The 23,753-nt window shown below is 39.1% G+C and overlaps 1 protein-coding gene across 1 annotated transcript in view; it reads left to right on the top strand.

The window, feature by feature from the left end:
* The window catches only part of PKHD1 (PKHD1 ciliary IPT domain containing fibrocystin/polyductin), a 454,138-nt gene that overhangs the window by 248,727 nt on the left and 181,658 nt on the right, over window positions 1-23,753 (top strand). Inside the window, exon 51 of the mRNA XM_034990755.1 lies at window positions 2,166-2,294. Within this exon, the coding sequence (XP_034846646.1) occupies window positions 2,166-2,294 (129 nt within the window). The remainder of the gene's footprint in view (window positions 1-2,165; window positions 2,295-23,753) is intronic.

Raw genomic sequence — 23,753 nt, 5'->3', positions numbered from 1 at the left:
TTAAAATGCAGCTCAGATGCTCCCTCTCCAGGAAGCCTGCCCTGGCAAGGTCTCACTTCCTCTCCTTGTGGGATACCATTAAAGATAATTCCCTTTATATGTGCAATGGTGAGTGCTGTGAATTGTGTAAGACTGATGAATCACAGACCTGTACCTCTGAAATAAATAATACATTATATGTTAAAAAAAAAGAAGATAGTAGGAAGGGAAAAATGAAGAGGGGGAAATCGGAGGGGAGGACGAATCATGAGAGACTATGATCTCTGAAAAACAAACTGAGGGTTCTAGAGGGGAGGGGGTGGGGGGATGGGTTAGCTTGGTGATAGGTATTAAAGAGGGCACATACTGAATGGAGCACTGGGTGTTATACGCAAACAATGAATCATGGAACACTACATCAAAAACTAATGATGTAGGGGCGCCTGGGTGGCTCACTTGTTACGCGTCTGCCTTCGGCTCAGGACATGATCCCGGGGTCCTGGGATCGAGCCCCGCATCGGGCTCCCTGCTCCGTGGGAAGCCTGCTTCTCCCTCTCCCACTCCCCCTGCTTGTGTTCCCTCTCTTGCTGTGTCTCTCTCTGTCAAATAAATAAAATCTTTAAAAAAAAAAAAAAAAAAAAACTAATGATGTAATGTATGGTGACTAACATAATAAAATAAAATTTAAAAAAAAGAGAGAACTCCCTTTAGAGTTCTATCCTCCCAATATTTATTTATACAACTTACACAACAGTGTTAGCTCCTTTCAGGCTAGAATGACATTTTATTCCTTTTTGTATCCCTACTTTTTAGGAGATTTTGGGAGAGAAGGCACTCATTATTTGTGCTTGTAAGATTACTATAATGGATGAGATTCTGCACCCCTCCCCAAACATGTGAGATCCCCCATCATTTGAGCTCTTGAAACTCTAAGAACATCTGGAGTCATCTGTGAATCTTTTCATCCTCTTTTTAGAGACCCTTTCTGCCCTCAGTCTCTGCGCTAGGGATCACACTCCAGAAAAGAACATGTGGCTACAGTTCAACATGGTGTTGTGTGTGATGGATACTGTGCTGTCCCCACTGGAAATTATTAGATTTATGGTGTAATTCCTGATGAAGAGGCCAGTGGGATCACTGAAAAGAAAATACCACTTGATCATCAGTGGCAGAATCAATAAAAACCAGTTGGAACATATGAACTGCATGTAAATTACTTTAGTGAGAGGTGTTCAGGTTATTATCTTGCCTTTAATACACATTAAGAGCTATGGGAAGATTATACCTTTTGACTCAGTGATCCCATTGCTAAGATTCTATTTTAAGAAGAAATCATTGTTACTGGCATATTTGTATGGAGATATTTAACACTGCATTACTTATAATTTTAGAAGAGAGTGGAAAGATCCTAAGTACCAAACATTAAGGATTGAGTAAATGATAGACTTTTTATACGATAGAATATTATGTAGCCACTAAAATTAGGTTGACAAGGAGTTTTAATGACATTAGGAAATGCAAATCAAAATGGCTAAGCCAAGTAGAAAAAGAAGTGAATATAAAACTGCATATATGATGTAATCTCAATTATATAAAAATGCTGAGAAATTCTGGAAGGAAATGCAAATAAAAGATTAATGACAGTTATCTCTAGGTAGTGAGATTATAGGCCATTATTATTATTTTTCTTTTTTTTTTTTTAAAGATTTTATTTATTTATTTGACAGAGAGCACAAGTAGGTAGAGAGGCAGGCAGAGGGAGAGGGAGAAGCAGGCTCTCCACTGAGCAGGGAGCCCGATGTGGGGCTTGATCCCAGGACCCTGGGATCATGACCTGAGCCAAAGGCAGATGCTTAATGATTGAGCCACCCAGGTGCCCCTATTTTTCTTTCTATATTTGCATTTTTCAAATATTCCATGATAAGCATATGTCATATCAGGCAAAGCACAAATGTGTAATAACAAAAGTAGAATATATTTTCCCTAGAAGTAGAGGTAACTGAAGGATTGAATAATTACTTGCTTTACACTGATAACATGATTTTTAAAAGGTTATAAAATATCAAAAGGCAGCTACCTTGGGAGGTAAAAATATTATCAATATCCTAAAATAAGGATAGAATTTGCAAGTTATTATAGTGAATCAGATTTTCATAGTTACTTGCTATTTTCCTTTTGTTTTGTAGCTTCTACCTCTGCACCTGAGTCAGCTTTAAAATGGTCCCTTCCTGAAGCATGGACAGGCATTGAAGAGGGCTGGGGAGGACACAACAATACCATTCCAGGTCCTGGGGATGACGTCCTGATTTTACCCAGTGAGTAAAACAGTCCATGAATTAAATAATCACAGACAGACTGAACGAGGATAATCCAATTGGGGATTATTTGTCATTTAAATACATTGTACAAGTAAAGAATGTGGGCAATCTTATTTGTGGGCACTTATGTCTACAACCTCCTTTTTTGCATTATAAGTGAAGAATTTCGTAATCCTATGAAATCCAGAAAAAATAGCTCAGCTTACCTTCATTAAAGGTGGAATAAATAGTTACAATGCCACAAGGAGTTAGAATAATTCATTAATGGGATATGTTTCTTATGTGACAGAGAACAGAGATTTGCAGAAAAATTCTAGTGTCCTTGTGTTGGAAAGAAGCAATTTGCAAGTGCTTTCTTTTTTTTGCCTTTTGTGGATCTTTTAAATATAGAACTTTTAAACTTTAAATAAAGAATCTTTCAAATATAGAAAAATGATGAATAAGTTGCCATGATTTTTCAAAGATGCTGGAAAAGGAAACATAAATAAAACAGAAAAATAAAAGTCTATGTATGTATGTATGTATCATCTATCTAGAACTCTCTTCCCACAAAGACACATATGGAAGAAGATGATTCTTCAGATAAACAGAAACACACACCCATACTTTAAAAATTTTTCTTTCTTTTTTCTTAAAGATTTTATCTTATTATTCTTATTTTTAAGTAATCTCTACACCCAACATGGGGCTCAAACTCACCACCCTGAGACTGAGTCACATACTCCACTGACTGAGCCAGCCAGGTGCCCCCCCAATTTTTCTTTCTTAAGAGTCTTCAAACTCCCAGAAAATCGCCCTAGCCTGAGAAGAAAATGTTTTTCAAAGAACAAATATATTTTCCCTAAAAGACCTAATTTCGTTTGTGGCTTAATGAACTTCCTAAAGTAATACTAAATTTAAAAAGATCCATACTGGAAGAAGAATGTTTGGTCATCTGCGAAGTGGTAACAATGATAATATCCAACATTTATTGACAACTAACAACATGGCAGGAATGATTCTCCATATGTTAACTAATTCAACCCTGACAAGAACTTCTTTGTGATATACGTGATATTATCATCCCCATTTTTTTTTAGGGTTTTATTTATTTATTTATTTGACCAGCACGCATGAGCTGGGGGGTGGGGCAGAGGGAGAAGCAGACTCCTCACTGGGCGGGCAGTCTGAGATCCCAGGACCCTGAGATCACGACTGGATCCGAAGGCAGATGCTCCACCAGCTGAGCCACCCAGGCGCCGCGATCATCCCTATTTTTACTGACAAGATAACAGAGGCCCAGGGCAGTTAAGTAACTTGCCCAGGTTCATGCAGTTTGCAATTCAGCAGTCTGAATTTTAACCCAGGCAGTCTGACTCGGAGGCCTTATTCTTTTTTTTTTTTAAAGATTTTATTTATTTATTTGAGAGAGAGAATGAGAGAGAGAGAACACATGAGAGGGGGTAGGGTCAGAGGACGAAGCAGACTCCCTGCCGAGCAGGGAGCCCAATGTGGGACTCGATCCCGGGACTCCAGGATCATGACCTGAGCCGAAGGCAGTCACTTAACCAACTGAGCCACCCAGGCGCCCCTCAGAGGCCTTATTCTTAACCCATCGAGTGCATTCCTTTTCTAAAAGGACAAAGAGGAAATGACAAAGAGTAGTTGTGTCGCTTGTTTTATTTAGGATAAAAAAACAAAGGCAGAATGATTAAAACACAGTCACCACCTCTGGGCATTGGTGGGGAGAAACAAAGGCATACTGGGGAGTTAGCTGTGCTTAGAGAAGTGAGGGACAGGAGGGGGTGGGCTGACCAGTACGAACTTGAACTATTATTATCGTCCAGCTCCCCTATCATCCACCTCTCTCAATGGAGAATGTAACTTTTTGAATAAACAAGCTCATGAGTCATTCCCATACGGAAGGGAAAAATCTGTTCTGTCTCAGCCATTTCTTTGATGAATGTAGCCAGTGGATTGGCCCTGGGCTATGGTTTTTCCCACTAAGCAAGCTGTTTCCCCCACCCCATGCAGGAAGCAAGTGAAGCTTTTGAAGGTTGCCAAGCTTCTAGTATCCTTTGGGACCTTTATGCTGAGAGAGGAGTAATCTTAGCTATCTTGCTTGGCTGTATCCACTGTTGTGTCCTGACTTTGGGGACCCCTGGCATTGTCCGTCATTCTTCAATCCTTTGTTCGTGCATGGTCAGTTTATAAGATGGGCCTGAATTCTCCATGAAGCTGCTCTTAGGTAGCACAGAGCAAAAATAAATAAATAAATAAATAAATAAATAAATAAATAAATAAATAAATAAATAAAAATAAATAGCACAGATCAGGAAAAAAGGGGGGGCAGGAGGGTGAGGCACAAATGTTGGCTGTATAAAGTATCTTTCCACTGATCCTTCAGTGCTATTGTGGGAATCAGAGAAGTGAAGATTTTTCAACTATGCAGTTATTGTTCATTATTTCTGGTTTCCAAACGGAAAGATAAGTGAATGAAAATGGGTGTGTAATATGTAATAAATGAAGTCCTTATTGTTCTGTTGCCTTTTTTCCCTTCTCTTCTAAGCTCTCTTTTAACTCCAAGAAATGATCTTACAGTGGCCCGCATTTTAATCCGGTGCTCTGTTCTGTTTGGGGTCTCACGTAGGAGCTGTTCTGGCTTACTTTTCCTTTCAGGTTTTTGGCCAAACCTCATATTTTGACCTCTGATGGACCTTTAGGTTAAATCTACCTTCTCTTTCTACTTGTGGTTTTGTATTCTTGACCTTTGCCTAGCTCTCCTGGTTTCACTCATTCCCAGTCTTCCTTGAATCAAGTAAGTTTGTTCACCCAAGTGTGGCACAAAATAGACAACAAATATTGCTTGAGTGACGTGCACAATCTCAATGCTGCCACCCATAATTTAATATTAGAATTAAATCTTTGAGTTTGACGGGTTTGATACAGCACAACTATAAGACCGTGCAGGTCTGTGAAAAATAATGTCTTCTCCTTTGAGCAGATACCTATGAATTACGATTTTTATGATGATGCTGTTGACGAAGATAGCAGGAAATATAATTTGACTGCTTGGTGTGTGCCCTGCACTCTACATGTCCTACATGGATTTCCTCAGTTAATTCTCCACAACTACTTTATGAGTGGATCCTGCTGTTGTCCTCCTTTTTATAGTTGAGGAATCTGAGGCACAGAGAGGTTAAGTAACTTGCCCAAGTTTTTTCCAGCTAGTAAGTCAAGAGGCTGTGACAGGAAATCAGTGTGATTCCAGAGCCCTCTTTATAGTATTATTTAAAAGAAAAAACCAAAACTCACCACCCCTGCCTGTTCTGATTCATCCAAATCTGATTGCATATTATACAGGATTTATCCTTCTCTGCTTATTGTTCATATTGTCTCCTTCACTTGGACTTAAGAAGGAAAAAAACAAAAACCAACCAACTATTTACTGAGTACCTAGCATATGTGAGATACTTGAAGAATCCAATCTTACCACATCCCCATTAGGTACATATACATGGGAGAACTGGCAAAACTTCCCAAAGAGGTATCTGATGTAATGAGCCTTTAGTAGAAGCATGTGCTTTGCATCTGGCAGCAGATGTAGTTGTAATTCAAGTTAACACTTTTTTCCAATTCAGTTTAGGCAACATTTACTGAACACTCACTGTGTTGAAGGCACTGTACCAGGTGCTCCTGATCTGAAGCTCCAAAGGCAAGTCAGATACACCATGACCTCAAAGAGCTCGGGATTTAGCTGAATCAATAAAACACAGAATACATAATAGTACAACAAATAGCTGGAATCAGCAACAGAAGTGTTTTGAATCAAAGTGTCTCAGGCGAAGGGAAGAGAGATGGCTTCATGGCAGAAGCGGACCTTGAAAAATGGAGTAAGAATCCGAGGGACAATTAGGAGAAACAAAGGCATAGTGGGGAGTTAGTGATGCTTCAGGAGATGAGGACGGGCTGTTGACTAGGACAAACCTGGGTTCACATTTGCATTTTGACATTGACCAATTGTGTGACATTGGACAAGTTTTAAACTTCTCTGACCCTCATCTATAAAATGAGGGCTGTAATTAATATGGGTGTCATGGTGTTGAAAAGATTAAATGAGATAATGTCAGTACACATGACCACTGCATAGAGTATTGGCAGTAATGGAATTAGAGATGAAAGCTGTGATTTTTAATGTATCAGGTGCTCTTTTCCTTCATTTTTCCATCTGGCTGCCCCTCTTGGCCTCTGGTATTAGCAACACATGGTATTTGCTTTCCAATGGCTTATTATTTAATTTTCACAACATCCTTGGGAGCTAAATAGGTAATAACTATTATTACAGTAAAAACCCATTTTTACATAATACGATTTTAATGGAACTGCTGATTTTACAAAATGAAAGTGACTGGTAAAGAAGATTTAAGTGATACTTTTGAACCTCTAATATAATTTTATGGTGTTTTGTGTATTTTAATTCATTAATAAAGGAAACGTGTAGAACATTCCCATCATTATTCAAATAGAATAGCATAATTTTTCAATAAAATTCTTAGGGTAAATTGCCTATTTCCATTTTCTGGGAAATCAATTTTATGGAATGACCTCAGACCCATCCTATTCCATAAAAATAGGACTTTACTGTACTAATAAAAGATATCACTATCTTAAGTATGGTACCATTTTCCTCCAAGGCGTTCTATCTTTATAGACATTGGATTTTGAAAAAGCTGTAAATTCTTCTCGGCGGTATTGTATGGAGTAAGCTAAGGTGAAGAATTTGCTTTGCATTTTAGTTTGTGATAACTTTGCTTCCCACAAACAAGTATATCTGATTGTCTTTGCCTCCTAAATATTGAGAGAATTGGTACAAATGCATTCTAGACATTTTACAGAGTGGAAACAAGTTCTATCTAACATATTATACAAATTGCACTTTCGCAAGCATAGATGGTCAATGGGTGAAATAATCCTGCTAACCTGTACTCCACGTTTTGTTCTGAAAGGACATGATGGATTTGTGTATGATGTTTCCAAGGCTTTCTCTGAAGGAATTTCAGCCATGACAGGATGACATCCTTTTCACACAGAGTAGGCTTAATGAAAGAAAATGTGTTTTAATTCCAAATGACAGGATTCTGTTTTGAAGGGTACAGATATGATATCATATAGCCTCCAGCGTAGTGTGAATGTGTGTGTGTGTGCGTGTGTGTATGCATGTATGATAGATTTCACTGTGTTCCCCTTTTTCTGTATCACTTTGAACTGTCCTTATTTGAAGAAATGAATGGAAGAATACTGTTTTTCCTTTATAATAGTTCTTCTGTTTGTTCTGATTTTCAATACTTGGCTATTTTAAATGGCAGAGAAGCTCATCAAAGCCATGTGATGTTCAAAGATGGCAATATTTAAAGCATTTCTTTGTTAAATCACAAGGCATTAAAGTTGGTGATATGAGGTGAAATGATCATAAATCGGGAAATAATGTTGGGGGCAGAATTGCTACAGAATGGTGTAATCATAGCATTATTAGCTTGATTTACCTTTTTCTTACTTGAGATTATAACTACTTGAGGATAAGATACATGTAACAAAGATTTAAGTCTGCAAAGTCAATTAGAAATCAGATATTATAAATAGTATGTTCTATCCCTGTAGCTTGAGTAGTTTTCAATATTCTGACCTCGTCCCATTTGGGTGAGACCAAAGCGTCTTGCAAACCATCACCCTATTTATTCTGGATTACTGGCAAATGGAAAAGAGAAGAAATTTAAGCTTAATTACCGGGGTCCTTTTTCTGATGCCTGGCATCAGAATGGTGACTGACATGTTCTGGAAATCTATTTCTATTTAACAGACCACCTGGAAACTTAATAGCTTAAAGCCCACCTTTTATTTTGCTGACAATTTTGTGGGGAAGGCTGGAGTATTCTTGTTTGGGATCTTCCAGACATTACAGCCAGATGATGGCTGGGTTGTAGTGATCTAAAAGCTCAGCCTTGGTGAATGGTTTAAGATGGCTCACTCGCATGGCTGGCAATCGATGTTGGTTATTATTGGCGGGGAGCTCAGTCAGGGCAGTCAGCTAAAAGGCCTCAGTGTCTTTCCATGTGGGTTTCTCTGTGGAGCTTCTTGGGCTTTCCCACAGCATGCAGCTGGATTCCAAGAAAGAGCAGGCTATGAAGGAGTTCTTCAAGAGTGAGCAGTCCAAGAGACCTGGGTGGAAGTTACTGTCTTCTAAGCCAACCTTAGCAGCCTCAGAATATGATGACCACCACATCCTCTTGGTCAAGCGAGGCGGTAAAGGCAGCCCAGAGACAAGGGAGGAGAATTAGGCTCCACCTCTCAATGGGAGGGCCAGCAAAGAACTTGCAGCTGTCTTTAATCTTACCACGGTGTATGTGTTTATGTGTATGAGTGTGTGTGCATGCGTGTAATTAGGAGCAGATGTACCTGACTTATTTCAAAAGGTTTGCTAAATTTGTACTGTCTTCCCTCTCTTGGCAGAATTTATTTAGATTCTGTTGGCTTACCTGAATCAGAACTTGAAGAACACCAGGAGACAGACTGGCCAAAAGATTTTAGTTTCTTTATTCTTCACAACCTATGATGTTTGGTGGTCTTGTATTGCCTTTTTGCTGCCCAAAAGTAGGATTCTTCAACCCTCCAAACAAAATTGTGGGCCCCTGACCTGAGACTGCTCACTTTGGGAGGGGGGGGTCAGATGACAGTGTTTGGGCTGCAGCATCTGTCCAAATCTTTACGTACATGCCCAGAAACTTCTTCTTGGGAGAGAGGAGTGTGCTGGGCTGAGGGGAAAAACAGCACAAATATTTTGAACGTTTTATTTCTCTCAGGGCAGAAATTAAAAGTGCACAAGGACGACAGTCAGGATTTTCTTTTCCCTTGTTTAGAATATGAATGGGAAAGCCATTCCTTAAGATTTTATGGGGAAGAACAGATGAATATGATTTTTTAAGAGGTCCTTTTGACACAGAAACTTGAATCAGTATTATTGCCAAATAAAAATAAATAAAAAGAAAATCTGAAACCAAAGATCAAAGAATCTTTAGATACTGTATAAATCTCCTTCCTTTTAGGGAGTTCCTTGGAGGAGAATACAGACCGTGAACATTGCTTAATGGTAAAGGGTGTTAAGGCCACGTTCTTCCCACAAGAAGGAAAACTCAGTATCTCAGATTTCATGGGGCAAGTATTTCCATAGACCTCCCCAAATAGTTTTGAAATATTTCATGTAATTGACTTTTCATATATCCATTAATTTAAGAATATACTATAGAAACTCACTCTTGAAAGCAATTTAAGTATAAAATCCTTTGCAATATGGAGTCCTTTGATGAACTGAATGATTATCTAGGAATTTGTTTTATTTTGGGGTGTCTTTATGCAGATTTACTTGTATTAAGTAAATATTCATATATATGTAAAAATATGGATACATAGCATTGTTGAAGCTGCTAGGAAATTTAGTGGCTATCTAATTCAACTGAAATGAGCTCAGGTAATGCAAGTGTTTTAGAAATTGTAAAATGCTGTGAAATGCATTATTATTGCCCAGACTTTTATGATATTTTGTACCAAGGATAAGAGCAGAATTTCTGTCTCCTTGTTCTCAACCCAGTGTTGCAGATTGCCTCCTAAAATTTATAAGAAGGGATATTGTTGCTTTATTTGTTGTTTTAGATTTGTTTCCTTAAAATAGGATTACATCTCCAAGACACAGCTGTAGCCTCGGGAGTTCTTTCTAGTTGCAGTGACCATTCAAATGGCTTCTTACAAATTAATAGTAGCAGTACCCTAACTAGTGACCAAAGCCTGTAACGGAGTGCCCTTTTGAGAGTGAACAATTCCAAACAGGAGTTGGAATTAAAAAAAAAAAAAGTATTTCTATAGCTATATAGGTTTTCTCCATCAAAATTAAAGTCTAGTTAAAATAACAGCAGCACAGAAATTTTTACTTCCTATAAGTGACAAAAGGGGCATTATTTTAAAAATATATATTAAAATAAGTTGATACCTTTTCCTAATCTCCATTTGTCAATCTCTGCTTGACTGACTCAGTGTGGTGTTTGTTTCTGGGCTAATTAGAACTCACTTAGAATCTTCTCTTGGGACCCAAAGTCATGTAGGCCCTTACACTCTTTATGGCTTGTTAACTTACTGGAACTAATGAGAGTTCTACTTGAATTGAGTGGTTTTTCAAACCTTTGCTGTCATTACTCACCTGAGAAACATACTCTTTGTCATAGTCCATTAGTATTAGTATCATAGCGATTTCTTAGGAGGGGACATATTTCCTCAGGGTTTGCAGATCATAATTTAGGTGAGGGAGCAGGCTGGCATTGACAAGTGTGAGGTATCTAAGAGGCCCAGGGCTTATTTTGGTAGTCACCCCCACCTGGAGAATCACCGCTTTTATCAGTTTACAAACTCCTGACTCCAGGCTTCCAAAAGTGCGACCCTTCTGGGCACCTTCTGTTCCAACCAAACGGGTATGCCTATAAAACACCCATGGTACTTTACCTTCAGTTGCAATAGATGTGATTTCTTGCTACTATAACAACTTCTTTCTCCTCCATAACCTCTGAATGCGTCCATGCATAGTAAATACTACTTTTTAAAAAAACTATGCATTATTTTCCTTAGAACTTTTAAGTATACTTTGACCTTAACAGTATAAACTACCAGCTTCATAGTAGCAATACATGCATTGGTGGTTGCTATGGAACCGTGGGGCTGTGGTGGGAAGCAGAACTGGCAGGTCTTGGCATTTTAGTAATTGTGAAGAGTAGAGAGAATGAGCCTGAAAAGAGTACTCAGAGCTTTTGTGCATGTGTGAATGGCTGGGGATGCCGTCAGTAGAGAGAGAGGATGCAGGGGAAGGAATAGATTTAAGAGGGAGGATAATACATTCCCTCAGACATACACTAAATTTCATGTGCAGATGCCTGAATGGTAACAGGAAATGTGGACCAGAAGTTTGGGAGGGAAGCCAGTTGGGAATCTGGACTTAGATTTGGTAATCCTCTGAAGAGTTGACTGAGGAATCCTTGGGGACTGAACTAGGGTTAGAGCCAACAGGAGAGCCTTCACACATGGCTACTAGGAGATGGTAGGATGCAGCATCTTGGAGGAAATTCTAATTGAAGTGGCAGGAAAAGAAACCAGAGAAGGAGCAATCATGAAACTAGGACATGAGCTAGGACAGCAGAAGGCACGAAAAGAGCAACACCAAGATGGTGGAGGTCGTTAATAGTAAATGTTCCAAGGAGGCTGAGAAGGATGGTCATTTAGAAATGCCCAAGGATAAACTACCTACTCCCTGGAAGCTGCTACAAGTCAAATGCAAAATCTAATGCTTGTCTGGTCTTAAAATTTCAGACATCTACATTGGATCCTTATGGAAACCCTTGTAGAGATCAGTGTCTTTAAGGATCCCTATATCTTTGTTAAAATTAAAACCAGTTACCCTCAGATGAGACAGGAGCACTTCTAGGGTGGCAACCAAATTGTCTCTGGTCACTCTCTGGTTAGAATACTAAGTGTTCTAAATTAATAAGCTCCTATAATAGGTTAATTCCAATATAATGGGTCAATTTGTACAGTTCAATCTGTTCGGGAAAATAGAATAGACTATAATCTCTAAGATATCAGCTGTCATTTCCTAAAGGGGTACAGTTTTACAAAAACACAGAACAGGACAATAGATAATTTTTAAAAATATGTAGAGGATTATGTGTAATTCTTACAGTGGGTTTCATTCTGGAGGTAAGAACTGAGGATCATATTTAAGACAGGCAAGAGTAGGTCATCAGAGCACTTTGGACTCCTTTCAACTTCAGGATACTGAAAGCAGCATCTGGAGATTTTGGTATTTATTTTCGGGTGTTGATGTTAGGAACAAATTTCTTTAAAGTCATTAGTAAATAGAATGATCAACTACTCTGGGTTACCCAGGACTTCCAGTGGTAACACCTAGGCAGTCTATGGAAAACGAGGATGGGCTGCACAGCCCACTAAGAAATCACTTTTAAAGTTCCTACCAACCCCATGTTCTATGGTTTGCATTGCTACAAATTTGCTGAGAATTAATGGATTTTTTCTTGCTTTAAATACATAAACTGTTATTTTACCTAGTTTTATCCCCTCAGGAAATTTGTCTCATGGAATTAACATTCTTTGAAGAGACACAGGCATTTCTTATGGGCGAAGGGGACCTGAATGATTGCATATGCATTTTGCCCTCCTGGCTAGGGTTGAGGAAGTAGAGCCAAGTAAGGAACAGCTGCCCATGGGGCCTGAATATAGAGCAGGGCTTTTTCACTTGCTTTAATTGAATTACATCTTTTTTCTCTTTACTTCATGGTCTGTTTTTCCATGCAGATATTCTTGGAACGTAGAATTAAATAATTCATGATTTCCCAAGTATTGGTTTAGTAGGTATAGCTGCCATTTCTTGAGTTGATTATATACTGTCTTGAGGTTGCTTTTGGAGTTTCTTCATATGCAGAGCTTTACAGATCAAAGAAGTGTGTCCAGCGAGGAGGCAATTAAGGGCAAAGCCCAGCCAGCAGGGGCAGAAGGAGCATAGGGAGCTTGCTGTCAACTCCTGAGTCACCACACTTTTATGCAACCCAGGAGTTCTTAACTTTTCATGTGCTCTAGGTCTGACTGGCAGTCTGGTGAAGACTAGATCCATTCTCATAATAATATTTTTCATGCATAAGATAAAATAGGATTATAGGGGCGCCTGGGTGGCTCAGTTGGTTAAGCGTCTGCCTTTGGCTCAGGTCATGATTTCAGGGTCCTGGGATCGAGCCCCAAGTCAGGCTCCCTGCTCAGCGGGGAGTCTGCTTCTCCCTCTGCCTCTACCCCTGCCCCCTGCTTGTGCTTGCTCATGCTCTCTCTCTCTCTCAAATAAATAAAATCTTTAAAAAAAATAGGATTATATAAATGTTATATTAATGCAGCTATCAAAATATTAAATAATAAAATTTGTGATATATATGCTTTATTAGAGCATTAAATGATAATATCTAGTGCTGATTCTAATTACTATCATAATTTAAATGTTGTTGTAGCTATTTCTTCCAAAAGTATTGCCACATATTCCTTCTCTCCTTGTAATTGTGTGCTGTTCCTCCTCTGGAGAAGTCGGGGCTCACTCCTCTCCCTTTGAATCTGAGCTGACCAATAGAATGTAGTAGAAGTGATGTTCTGGGACTACCAGGCGGTAGGTCACAAGAACCCTTATATAAGAAGACCTTTTTGTCTGAATGTCTCACTTGCCGTTGGGATGCTCCCATTTCAATCCCTTAGGCTCAGGCTATGGGAATCCCAAATCATGTGGAGAGGCCATGTCTTTCACACTGATTGTTGGCCCCAGATGCATGCTAGCTTGTAGGCAACACCAATTTCCAGCCATGTCAGTGATCTATCTTGGACATCCAGGCCAATTGAGCCCAATAATGGGGTCTTGCTGACAACTCTGAGAGATTTTTTTTTCCTTTATCTGAAAAACACATTAAAAATCTCCTGTTTTGTCCTTGGGCCAGTATTACTTAGGATTTCTTGTAGGGTTAAATAAGGTTCTGTACTTTAGAATTCCACATGGGCCCTAGAGGAGTTAATGGTCTCCATGCTATCCAAGAGAGCAAAAAGTGACAAAAAACTTCCCCTGTAAGTGAACATTGGATCTTTTTTTCCCCAAAATTGATTTACACGTATTCCATCATGCCATTTGCACACTGTGCCTGATATTAAAGCAGAGTTCAGGAATCATGACTATATTGAACAACTATTTACTGGGTACATGTTTTATTATGTGCCAGGCACTTGGCCTTATGGGGATAAAATGGTGAGTAAAACAGTTTCAATACCTACGTGGAACTTACGTAATGCTTAGTATGAGAGACAGAAATGTAATCACACATGCAATTATAAACTGATAAAATTAAGAATTGTGCCATAGGAAATATTTAGAGAGTTCTGAAAGCATATACCGTGAGGGCCTCGACTGGAAAGGAAGTGAATCCAACTGGGTGAACAATATTGTAAGGCTAAAAACAACCATTTGTATATTAGTGCTAATAATAAATGTATCCAGAATTTCTCAAATTGTTTCCTATGAAACTGGCTCTTTTATAAATATCACATGGGAGAAAGATAACAAAGTCAAATGAGCTTGGAAAATTTTGGACTAAACACAGAAAAATAACTTCTTTGCATCTGGTCTCTTCAAAGCCTTTTGTATAGGAATACAGATTGTGTAATTTCCAGAGGGGATATAGTATGTGCTGTTTCTCAAAGATGTTTAACCATGTAATCCTTTTATTCACAGAGCAGCTCATGATGCCAGAGTTTTAGGGAAACACTCTTGAGTACAAAGTAATCTCACACTTAATCTAATCCTTGCAAGGGCTCCATGGGGTTGGGTGTTCATTTGTATTAGGTAAGATTAGGTCTTCTGTGAATAACAAAGACCTGAGATAGAAGTTTATGTCTCCTTAATAATAGCAGTCTGTTCCACAGGGTCAGGGATTTGGACTACATTTATCTTCTTGCTTCCCCATGTGCTGCTTCCATTCCCAAAGTCACTCTGTGGTCCGGTATGGTTGCTGGAGCTCCAGCCATTGCAACTGCATTCTAAGCAGCAGGAAGTATAAAAGGATTCTTCCTACAAGTCACACATGACACCTCTTCTTACATCTTATTGGCAAGACCTTACTGAGTGGCCATAACTAGCTGGAAAGGAGGCTGGGAAATGTGATCTTTTGACTAGGTAACAATATATTCAGCTAAAAATTGGATTTTTGTTACAAGGAAGGAGAGGGAAAATACTAGGAGGCAGCTAGTGGTCTCATTTTACAGCTGAGAAAAATGGGCCCCAAAAGGGGTGCCAAAAAATTCTCAGGGATGGTAGAGACAGCACAGCTTCAAATCCAAGCCTCCAGATTCCTTGGGTCTCTCTAGTTCATTACACTATCCCTATTTACACATTTGGGAGGGATCAGAATAGAGCCTTTGAAAGGATGTGATATAAACAGATAACGGGTCTAAACCTGATGATCCAAACAGATAACACCATTGTCAAGTATATTTTTAAGGGAAAGGTAGGAATATATATTAGAGGTATATCCCTATATTTGGAAATTAGCAGCACCTGATTAACAGAATCTGTAAGTGAGGTGTGACTGCCTTTCGCTGTGGATGTATTATTAAAACCAGGATTCTGTTTGTCAGGCTGCTGTGTATGCCAGGCCTGCTCTACCGCAAAGGGCTTGTCCTCGCTTTTCTTCATTTGTAACATCAGTGATGCCCTGGATCCTGTATGAAGCCATCTGTTTGTCTCTCTTTATTTACATGATAACATCACCTGATGGCAATTTAGTGTCTGGATAAAAAACATTGCTCTTACCTAGATTGAGCTGGGTTTTTGTCTGGTTTAACGACAGCGGGCTCATCCCTCTGACTGCCTTTCTCAGGCAGTGATAGTGGGTGGAGAGATGGTGTCCATCAGGCCCGCATGGAGGGTTTGCACAAAGGTGGTGAACTCACTGAGCTGTGTCAGGACTGGCTGGGCTGTGCTCAGCAGTGCGAATGGCAGCCTCACCCTGCTGTCTTGCAGGACATTGTTGGTACCAACGAGAACTTGTCATCTCTGTGCTCCCAGTGTCCGGGACAGCCCAGAACAGGGTGGATGCTCTTCGCATCTTCTTTAAAGAAGTGGATGAGTGAGTGAGTGAGTGAGTGAGTGAGTGAGTGAGTGAGTGAAGAGTGAATCGGATAGAACTGATTAAATCCTGGGCCCTTGCTTCCATCCATATCGATGGTGCAACTGCTGGATCTGGGATAGATCAGCAGGAATAGTCGCTTGTTGGCAAACGCCTTGGGTGGTTGCCCTGGGGACACGGCTCTAGTTCTGAATCAGAGTGTGGACACTGACAAGCCAGATCCTTTCCTCTCCCTTCAGCCCATCACAGGGCAGGGGCCAGGGTGTGGAAGTGCTTTCTTCTGGAGAGACCTAGGGAACGAGGGTCTAGAACAGAGCCTCCTCTCACAGATGCAGGTATTTATCATTCCAATCTTCACCCCTGTGGCAGTTTTTCTTTCGAAAACCCTGGGGAAAAGGGAAGTGGGCAGGATCCTAGGAGTAGGATTCAAGCTCAGCTACCTCTGGCAAAGAAATACAGACACATTCCTCTGACGTAGAGTGGGTTCCAGAGCGCTGACTCCTAGATCCTCCTGAGGGACAACTGGAAAATTAGCCCCTAGAAATACGGATTTGTCTCTGAGATTCTAGAGTTCTGGTAATACGGGAGCAGAGGCTTTCCTGGAAGCCCATGACTCCCCCCTCACTCCTCAGGTGAAATACCCTGCCTCGAGTACTCTGACTTTATCCAGGTTGCTTTTCTTGTGCTATAAGGGGGATCGAGCGCTTGCTTCTTAATTTGGGCTAGCTTCAAGCCTGATAATGAGAGAGGGATGTCAAGCTGTGATCTGTTGCCTCAATCTTTTATGTCATCACCATCTTTGATTACTTTCCTTGTCTCTGTTTTCCTTCATTTAGTTGATTTGCTTTCATGAATGGCATATTGACATCTATCTACATGCATATATATGAGTGTAGGGGAGGTGAGTCTAGGCATTTGTTAGCTGTCTAGTGGAGTGGCTTCCAAAAATGGGGCATGAAAGATAATCCATGGAAAAGCAGATAAAAAAAAATCCTAAAAGCTTTGTTTTAATTTGTTTTTTATCCCATCCCTTGGAAATTTTACCTTTGTATATGTTTGATGATGTAGATAATATGTATTATATTATAAATTTATCATTAAATTTAGAAGTAAATAAATATTGAGAATAGATGATTAACATTTTATTCATCTAGAGAAGGAATATTTGACATTTATTTGAATTTTAATACCATAGTAGTGTTTAATAACTATAGTAAGAATCCCTTTTAAAAGTACTTACTAGTAAGGGTGCCTGGGTGGCTCAGTTGGTTAAGCGACTGCCTTCGGCTCAGGTCATGATCCTGGAGGTCCAGGATCGAGTCCCGCATCAGGCTCCCTGCTTGGCAGGGAGTCTGCTTCTCCCTCTGACCCTCCCCCCTCTCATGTGCTCTCTCTCTGTCATTCTCTCTCTCTCTCTCTCAAATAAATAAATAAAATCTTTAGAAAAAAAAAGTACTTACTAGTAAAATATGGGATGTATATGAAACACATCATTCTATATGTATATGATTTTACAGAAGCTTTTAAAATTAAGTGATAGAATATAAAATTAGAAATTTGACTTCAAGAAGCTTAAACATAAGTTAAACTATGGAAATCTGGAAAACTGAAATGGTCAAAAGCAGCAAGTTTTCATTTTCTTAAGGCCTTTTTTTTTTTTTTTAAGATTTTATTTATTCATGAGAGAGAGAGGAGGAGTAGAGGGAGAAGGACAGGCAGACTCTGTGCTGAGCTCGGAGCAGACTTGGGGCTCGATCCCACGACCCTGAGATCAGGACTTAAACTGCAATCAAGAGTTGGAGGCTTTACTGACTGAGCCACCCTGGCGCCCAAAGGCCTTGGTCTTTTGTATTGATTTTTGTATATTATTTCAGGAGCTTCCCAGTGCTTTCAAGGTAAATCTCAAACTCACTTGTTCAGACTACGGAGCCCGCTGTGATCTGGCCTCATCACCCACCACGTCCCTGTTTGCCTTGCCCAATCACACCCATCTGCTTACTGCTCTTGGGTGGAATCAACTTCTTCTCCTTTGCCTTCTGGTGTGCCTCACTTTCCCCACCTCCCCTCCCGGCTCTCCTCCCCTTTCCACCCTAACACTCCCTTCTGGTTACTCCTTTTTGTCCTTTAACACTAGACTTAGTGTCACCTCTTTCAAAAAGTATCCCTAAATCCCATTTGATTTAATTCTCCTTCCCTGTGTTCCTACAACACCTGGGGCGTATTTCTATCATGTGCCTGTATTCTGAAATTATGAGTTACTTTTATGTCACCTTGAGGACAGAGGCCACACCTCATTTGACTTTTTATATTTCCAGGGGAAAGCACAGGATTTGGCATGTAGCTGATACTAGGGAATGTGAGAGAGTAACTGAAAGAGTCAGTTCCTGCTCAAGGACTTCTAGGGACTTGGGAAGCTGATGGGAGAGATATCACTGTCATGCTGAGAATCTTGTCAAACAAGGGATAGGTGGAGGGTGGTGGGTCCCTAAGAACCTTAGCAGTTGACTGGGAGGTGTTGACCATGCTGGGGAGCCCTGGTGGTCTGCCATGGAACCCAGTCTGGGAACAATTCAACACCAGAATTTATTTAGAACCCTTGAGCCTGAAACTTGCTCTTTGTGAGATGCACTTCCCACAGGTATGAAGATACTCTATGCAAGAGAACTCGGGCTCATTCCTTTTCTTAATGGAGTTCTCTGAACTCTACTATTCCCAGTAGGTGCCTCCCATTTCCCTTCTCCCCTGGTGAACTGGTGGCCTCTCATTCAAGCTACTCCTCCACACAGCTTGTCTCCTCCTTCCTTCCCGCACCTTCCACCTGAATGGTTGATGGGCCCCCTGTGGATCAGCACCTGAGGAACGGAGGGGCCTGGTGTGGCTTGCCAATCAGTTTAGAGCACTCTGTGGATTTACTGCCTTCCCAGCCTGCAGGCCTCCCGTGGCTTAGCATCTAGGCGGTTGACACACCTCCTGTGGTTTTAGCTAGCAAGCAGCTTGAGGATCTTCTGTTTGCTGAGAAATAGTTTCAGAGGTTACCTTTTCTCATTTGCATAGTGTGCATGCACCTGTTTTTGTTTGTTTTCTTTTCTGGCGAAACTACAAAAGGAAGAATGTGGATGGGAAAACACTGGTGCCTGCTTAGAGCCATGACATTGGCTACTGCAAAGGGACCCAAGTTTGGCTATTTGTCCAAAAGTTAAAGTCTGTATCACAGTACTGGTGAGGGAGTCATTTGTAACTGAGGGGATTACAGAGGTGTCGTATGTCTTTTATGATCCTCGTGTTTGTACCTGGTGTGTATTTAATGGTATCTTATGGGTCTGAATGAATTAAAGTGGCTTCTAACACTGCTTAAATTATCTTATTCATCTGGAAGCACCACTTGAGATGAGGCAGAGCAAGCTGGCCCTGTAGTTCAAGTAGGAGGGGAAGGAAATAGTTAAAAGGATTTTAAACTGCTAAAAAGGGCTTTTCCATTTTTCTGGGAAAGCGGCAGTTTGTATGGAAATCACAGCTTTTATACATTAATTACGGTTATGAGTCTCTTCCCCAAAGCTGTGCGAGAAGTGTGCATTTTTCTCCCCTGAGGGAAGAGCAGAACTAGGACCAAAGGTGCACGTCTCTTCATGCCAAGGTTTTTCAGGTGACAAAAAGAAGGGAGAGATGGGTTGGTATTCCGAAAATGGAAGATTCATCGATAACAGCTCTGCTATACCAGGCTGAGTTCAAGCCTCACTCCGGGAGGAAAACTTTCACCACAATTTTTATAAACTCTTCTGTTTTACTATCTTCTCTTTTCCCGTCTAATTCCACCATCTCCCATCATGGGCAGAAGCAAATCACATCATGTTAATAAGGGGCATGCCAGAATATTGGTGCCAAGTGCTGAACATGCCCTTCAAGATCTCACGTTATTTGAATAACAGTGGTCTGTTTAAACCAGAAAGCCATAAACAATTATCAGCAAGAAATGATGTAGAAAATAGCAGAGGTATTTAAATTTAATTTTTTGAGCCAAAAAAGGGCATAAATTATGTAAACATAAGGCTATGGAAAGATATGACACATTGAGGATATTCAGATTCAGGATATTCAGATGGAGCTTGACAGATAATGAAGTGCTCTGTTCATTAATAATTTTGAAAAGCTATACATTATATAAGTAAAAACCATGTTAGAAAGAATAATATAATCCCAATTGAGAATAGCAGATATCCAAGAGGGGGCAACATGAAGGGGTTAAAGAATTCTTTGCTATGTTGCTTTGTGTATCTCTATATTATTTTGGACAAGAAAGATTTTTCATATATTATTTAAACTTTTTATAAAAGAATAAAATTACAGAAGCCAAACTAACTGTAACTAACTAACTTATACTATGTCCAATAGTGTATGAAATTGGGTGTATAAGGTAAGAAAGCAAAGTATTACTCCTTTATTTGGGTGCAAAGCACCATGAAGGAAAATAATGGATAAGGCAGCAGGAATAAGACAGATCTGGGTTTGATCCTGACTCAGTCCTTTCTGGTTGTGTCATCGAGGGAATGTTACTCTAAGCCAGGGCTTTCAGAAGTGTGGTCCATGGACACCTTGCTTTATTACTAATTGCAGAGTTCACTCAAAAGGCAGCTCAAATGCAGATCACTAGTATTTTAAAACCATCTCAGGTGATTCTCATGCAGGCTCAGGTTTAAGAACTTCTGCTCTCCGTCTTGGCTTCCTTGTGTGTAAAGTGTGGTGTCAATGTCACGGCATCTTTAGGAAGCTTCAGTGACATTTATATTAATGCAATGCCTGGCACATTTAAAAAACTGAACTTCCATTATTATCTTGTTATTTTAATGACCCGTTATTACTAGTAATACTATTACTAATACCATACTGTAATTACTGTTACTATTATTAAATCACTGCTACAAATCTTTCTTGTCCATCATAAGCATTTAAGATGAATACACTTTGTAACCTTCATAACCACCTGATGAGGCACTATTACTATCCTTCTTTATCAGTCAAGCAAGCTGAGACTTAAAGACCGTAAAGTTCATTGGTAGAGGGACAATATTTGGACCCAAAAGGCTGACTGGAACTCTTACATGCCATGCTAAGGATTCCTTCATTTCAGCATGAAACTATGTTCTAAGTATTCATATGTGACTTTTAAAAAATTTAACAATATATCTTGGTGATATTATCATGTCAGCAAAGAGAAAGCTATCCTATCCTTTCTATATGACTATATAATATTCCAGAGTAGGAACGTAGCATGATTTATTGAATTACTATCTTACTGATAAACACTGAAGATTTTTATTTTTCTCAGTTTTTTTTTTTTGCTTTTACAAAAAATACAGCAGCAAAAAATATCCCTTATTGTATAAGTGAGAGAATTTCCTCACCCAGTTAATACCCAAAGTGGAGTCCATAGCCTACCTATATCTGAAATTACTAGGCTGCTTCTTAAAAAAATGCAAAACATGCCTTAAAGAAACATATAATCACCATACTATAAACTCTTCCAAAGCCCAGAAAAAAAAAAAAAAAAAGATGAACGGCCTCCCAATTCATTCTCAAGGCGATAGAATTAATTCTAAATTTAGACAAAGATAGCACAATGAAAGAGAATTAGAGGCTAATCTAATTGACACTGATGAGAATCTTAGCAAACCAAATGTGCCCATGCTTTAGAAGACTCATAAATGATTAAATAGGGCTTAATCCTAGGAATGCAAGGATGGTTCTACTTCAGGAAAAAAAAATCTATTAGCATAATTCATTAAGGCAAAATGAGAACTTTCTCTCTTCCTTCCCCAAGACTGCACTTTGATTCTTTTTTATAATAATGAGGCACAATTTTCACTATATGGAGAACCAGAGAATGGTAAGAACTTTGCTTTCCCTCTCCCCACCTTATCAAATACAATGATGGTCTCCATCTACACTGTTCTGTTCCTCTACCCAAGTATGGGTTTCTTAAATACCCAGACTGTCCAAGGATCCAGAGCCCACAGGGTCTTGGGAGTTGAAGATGGAATTGTTGTCTATTGTAGGGAGCTAAGTATGAGTGAGCAGAGAAAACTATTTTAGGGGCAGAGAGAAGGATGGGATAGTAAGCACTGAAGGAGGAATGCACAAATTGAAGACAGAAATTACAAGTTTTAATGGTACCCCATCATAAGTCTCTCAGCATATTTGGGACACTGAGGGGAAAACATCTCCAAGTTATTTCACATAAGATTTAGGGCAAATAAATATAAAATCTAAGCAAGACTTTTGAAGGTATTCCATGTCCATTTTTTTTTTTTTAATTTGCAGGCTCCCTCTTGAATGTGGCACAGAGCTATTTGTATGCCTTGACTAAAGACAAAAGCTAATAATCACAGAGTGCCAAACTTGCTTCCCACCTGAAGGAAAGATGATTACGTGGTGGTATCAAGAGGATTTTCCTCAAAGCCTACTCAATCTGTAGAAGAGAAAGTATTTGATCAATTTCAATAACTGCTGAACAACCAAAATTGTCAGGTTAGAAATGGAAGGAATTCTCCTTAACTTGATATAAAATACTTAGAAGAAATCCACAGGAAACATCATAAATAACCATGAAAGATTAATTGCATCCAACTAGAGTCAAGAGCAAAACAGGAATGTCTACCATCATTTTTACCACTGGCGGTGCAAGACAATGCAGTAGAATAAGAAAAAAATATAACAAAGGGCATAACTGTTAGAAAGAAGGAGGAAAATAATTATTGGTAAACCTGCATCATTTTTTTTCCTACAAAAATATGATAGATTTGAGTGAAATACTATTAAATAAGAGAGGTCAGTAAAATGACTGGAAATAACACCAACATACAATGAGCAATAGCATTTCTAATTTAAAAAGGTAATAGGCAAAACATTCCACTTTTGATTTTAAAAAATCATAAAATACTTAGATATAAGCATAACAAGGCATTCATATGTCATATGAAAAAAAAAAAAAAACAAACAACCCTCAAAACTTTGGTAAGTAGAACGACATACCAGTACAGGAAAATACTATTGCAGAGATTCCCTTTTACATGAATCTAGAAATTCAAGTGTTCCAGTTAGAATTGCAGCTAGTTTTTAAAAAAATAGAATGGGAGAAGGTGATTATAACATTTTTAAGAAGAAGCAAATAGGCAACAATAGGCAAGAGTTTTTTTTAAGAGGAGGTTAATTTGTGGAGGCTTATTCTAGATAAAGTTCAGCAATCAGAGTGGTGTGGTATTGACATAAGAATAGAAAAACAACTGGACGTGAATGAAACAAAATAAAGTCCAAAAACAGATCCATGGGTATAGGAGAATTTACTGGATGGTTAGGATGGCTTTTCAAAACTGTGGGGAAAGACTAAATTTCAATAAACAATGTTGGAAAAATTATCTACCCATATGTTAAAAAAATTCTTGTTCTATTGTCAAGCTCTATCATGCAGGCTATACTAAAAAGCCCTATATTAAAATTAAAGGGATTGAAAAGAAATATCAGAGACTATTTTTTATATTCTTGCTTATATTCTGTGGAAGGCCTTCCTGAATAAGACAGAATCTAGAAACAGGAAAAGAAAAGATGGAAAAAATTTGGTTACATAAAAATTAAAAACTTCCCTATGATCAAAGAAATTGTAAGCAAAGCTAAAATTCAAGCCATGAGGACAAACTATTTGCAATACACAGTACATGACAATACATATTAT

Source organism: Mirounga leonina, unplaced genomic scaffold, assembly GCF_011800145.1.
Source record: "Mirounga leonina isolate KUSES-001 unplaced genomic scaffold, KU_Mleo_1.0 Mir_53, whole genome shotgun sequence".
Taxonomy (NCBI): domain Eukaryota; kingdom Metazoa; phylum Chordata; class Mammalia; order Carnivora; family Phocidae; genus Mirounga; species Mirounga leonina.
The sequence above is the reverse complement of the archived record's forward strand: the minus strand, read 5'-3'. Positions and strand labels throughout refer to the sequence as shown.